The sequence below is a fragment of the Carlito syrichta genome, unplaced genomic scaffold, assembly GCF_000164805.1.
Source record: "Carlito syrichta isolate Samal-C Ts95f unplaced genomic scaffold, Tarsius_syrichta-2.0.1 Scaffold312739, whole genome shotgun sequence".
Classification (NCBI taxonomy): domain Eukaryota; kingdom Metazoa; phylum Chordata; class Mammalia; order Primates; family Tarsiidae; genus Carlito; species Carlito syrichta.
Window position 1 is genome coordinate 1,372,120 of NW_007256835.1, and position 3,553 is coordinate 1,375,672.

Below are 3,553 nucleotides of genomic sequence, written 5' to 3' on the forward strand. Positions count from 1 at the left end.
TCCACAAAATCTCCAAGAATTAGCTAGATGTGTGACGGACGCCTATGATCCCAGCTACTCAGGAGGCTAAGGTAGAAGGATCACCTGAACCCAGGAGGTGGAGGTTATGGCGAGCCATGATCATGCCACTGCACTCCAGCCTGGGTGACAGAGTGAGACCCCAACTAAAAAAAAAAAAAAAAATTTACATTAGAGAAACTCTCATCTGAGGCAAAGCAGTAGAATTCAGGAACAAAAGTAGATATAAGAACATGGAGGTTGGTGCAGTGGCTCATGTCTATATTTCCAGCAATTTGGGAAGCCAAGGTGGGAGAATTGCTTGAGCCCAGGAGTTCAAGACCAGTCTGGGCAACATAGTGAGACCTCATCTGTAAAAAATAAAAAAATAAAGAAATTAGCAGGGTGTGGTAATGTGTGTCTGTGCTCCCAGTTACTTGGGAGACTGAGGTGAAAGGGTCGCTTGAGCCCAGGAGATCAGGTTATTGTGAGATGTGATCAGGCCACTGAACTCCAATCTGGGTGACAGAGCAAGACCTTGCATCAAAAAAAAAAAAAAAAAAAAAGAGCATGGGATACCAGTGCTGTGATAAGGGTGGGAAGGAAAGCACACAAATTCAAAACAAATTTTATACACATAAAAAAAGAGAACTTGAAGTTGACTCCTCCCCATCCTCTTAAAAGTGAGACACAACCTCTTTAAAAAATCTTCAAGCAGCTGGCAGAACCTTCTGAAATTAAAGTTGGGTTTTTTTTTGAAATATTACAATTTGGGAACTTTTTGGACATCATCACCATGTAAAGAACAATGAAAGGAGAAAGAAGATTCCAGGAAGACGTCTTCTTCCTAACACACACAGATTCGAGTTGTAAAGTGGAGACCGTAACTATTCTAACTGCATCACTGACCAGTCTCTTTCTCCCAGAAACTCATCTCAAGGGAAGGGAGGCTGAAGAACCACAGCAACATTATTTCTGTGCTTCTCCTCGCACCAATTCCGGGACCCATCTCTAGAGTCCCCTAGTCGTCCTCACCGCCTCCATACATATCCGCCAGTTTCTTGAAGCGATTGCCCCATTCATTCAGATAGTCATAGTCCTGGTCTTGGTCTGACTCCGAGGAGTTCAGGGAGCTCAGACTAGCCGCTTCGGAGCCACTTCCTTCATAGTCAAAAACGAGCAGAGAGTCGTAAGGGGGCGCTGTGGGGTCACTATCCGCCGCCTTCAGGTTCTAAAGAAAGGAGACAACAGGATCTTTCAGTCAAAGGACCAACCAGCACACCCGTCACCTTCTCTCGGTGCCTCAAGCAATATTTAAGGCATGACAATGTAACAAGACTACAGAACACCATGAAGCAATGAACACCAACAAGGCGCATTCACACAAATTGGCATGGAAAAATGGACGTGGTATGCTGTTGATGAAAGGAGAAGGACACAGAAAAATATGCAGAATGCTTTCCCCTTAAACCAAAATGGAAAATTATATGTAGGCAGGGGAGATATAAGTACCAACCAATCAGGATGGGATGCCCATACATCAGGGTAGGGGCACCATGCCACCAGTCAGGGTGGGCAGAAGCTAAAAGCGATGAAGACAGTCACACTGTGCAACAGGCTAGCTTTCAGCCCAGAAAGTTCTAGAAGGATGAGAGCCCCAATTTTTTTTTTTTTTGAGTTGGGGTCTCACTCTGTCGCCCAGACTGGAGTGCAGTGGCCGCTCCCGGCCACCGCAGCCTCGACCTGCTGGGCTCCGGCGATCCTTCTGCCTCAGTCTTCCAAGTAGTTGGAACTACAGGCACGCGCTACCACGCCCAGTTTATTTATTTATTTTTAATTTTTTAATTTTTTTGAGTTGGAGTCTTACTCTGTCAACCAGACTGGAGTGCAGTGGCCACTCCTGGCCACCGCAGCCTCAACCTGCTGGGCTCCGGCAATTCTTTCGCCTCAGCCTTCCAGGTAGCTGGAATTACAGGCACGCACTACCATGCCCAGCTAATTTTTTTGATATATTGTAGAGATGAGGTCTTGCCAAGTTGCCCAGGTGGGTCTCGAACCCGTGGGCTCAAGCAATCCACTCACCTCAGCTCCCCAAAGGCACGGGATTATAGGCTGAGCCACCGAGCCCGGCTTATTTTTTTCTTTATATACTTAATTTTTCATAGTTTATATATACATATATAGTTTGTTTGTTTGTTTGTTTGAATCAGAGTTTCACTCTGTCACCCAGACTGCAGTGCAGTGGCAGGCTCATGGCCACTGCAGCCTCGATCTGCTGGATTCAGGCAATCCTTCTGCTTCAGCCTTCCAAGTAGCTAAAACTACTGATGTGCGCCACCATGCCCAGCTAATTTTTCTTGACTTATTGTAGAGATGAGGTCTCACCAAGTTGCCCAGGGTGGTCACAAACTCTTAGGCTCAGGTAATCCTCTCACCTCGGCCTCCCAAAGTGCCAGGATTATAGGGATGAGCCACCACACCCAGTCTAATTTAAATTTTTTAAATAGCAAGCATATTATTTTTATAATTTAAATTAAAACTACAAATATATGTGATGACTTGCAAATTAATGTGAATGGAGGAAGGGATCTGAATCCAGATTAATCTAAAAGGGATTGTGTTGGGTGTGGTGATTCGCATCTATAATTCCGGCACTTTGGGAGGTTAAGGTAGGAGGACCGCTTGAGCTCAGGAGTTGGAGACCAGCTTGGGAAAACACAGTGAGACCTCATCTCTACAAAAAACAAAAAATTAGCTGAAAGTGGTGGCACATGCCTGTAATCTCAGCTACTTGAGAGGCTGAGGCAGGAGGATTGCTTGAGCCCTGGAGTTCAAGGTTATAGTGAGCCATGATTGTGCCACTGCACAATCATGTGAGACCCCCCCAACTTGAATGAATGGGATGGGTAAACTGGTTCTTTCTGTTTCTGGTTTTCACTGAGGATCCAGTAGCTGGAATGGATGCGACATGGTTACTTCAGCATTGCTGTTGTGCCTTATATAGTCCTCAGTGACAACAGCTGCCGTAGGAGGCTAAAGTGAAGCCAGCTCTCACCCTGAAGATTCACTGAGGGTTACTGGACCACCAGACAAGCCCTGAAGATCATTTCAGTAACTATTCCCTTACTGGGTTCTTTCTCATCTTATCCTAAGCTAATTAACTTAATGCCTCATTATTTTCCTTTGAAAGTAGGAATAACTCTGTGATAGTTTTGGCCAATAACATGTTGGATGACTACCTTGTTGAATAAGAAGATGGCTTGCTAGAAGAAAGATTTTTACCCTCTGCTTTGCCCTTCATACCTCTTTTTTTTTTTTGAGTTGGAGTCTCACTCTGTCACCCAGACTGGAGTGCATTGGCCGCTCCCGGCCACTGCAGCCTCGACCTGCTGGGCGCCGGCGATCCCTCCGCTTCAGCCTTCCAAGTAGCTGGAACTACAGGCGCGCGCTACCATGCCCAGCTGATTTTTTATTTTATTGTAGAGATGAGGTCTCACCTGCCCAGGCGGGTCTCAAACCCGCGGGCTCAGGCAGTCCACTCACCTCAGCCTCCCAA

At 46.0% G+C, this 3,553-nt stretch overlaps 1 protein-coding gene across 1 annotated transcript in view; it reads right to left on the reverse strand.

Moving 5' to 3' along the window:
- Positions 1–804: 804 nt before the first annotated feature.
- The window catches only part of CDH1 (cadherin 1), a 17,074-nt gene continuing 14,325 nt past the window's right edge, over positions 805–3,553 (reverse strand). Inside the window, exon 7 of the mRNA XM_008070049.2 lies at positions 805–1,228. Coding sequence (XP_008068240.2) covers positions 1,019–1,228 — 210 coding nt within the window. The 3' untranslated portion in view covers positions 805–1,018. The remainder of the gene's footprint in view (positions 1,229–3,553) is intronic.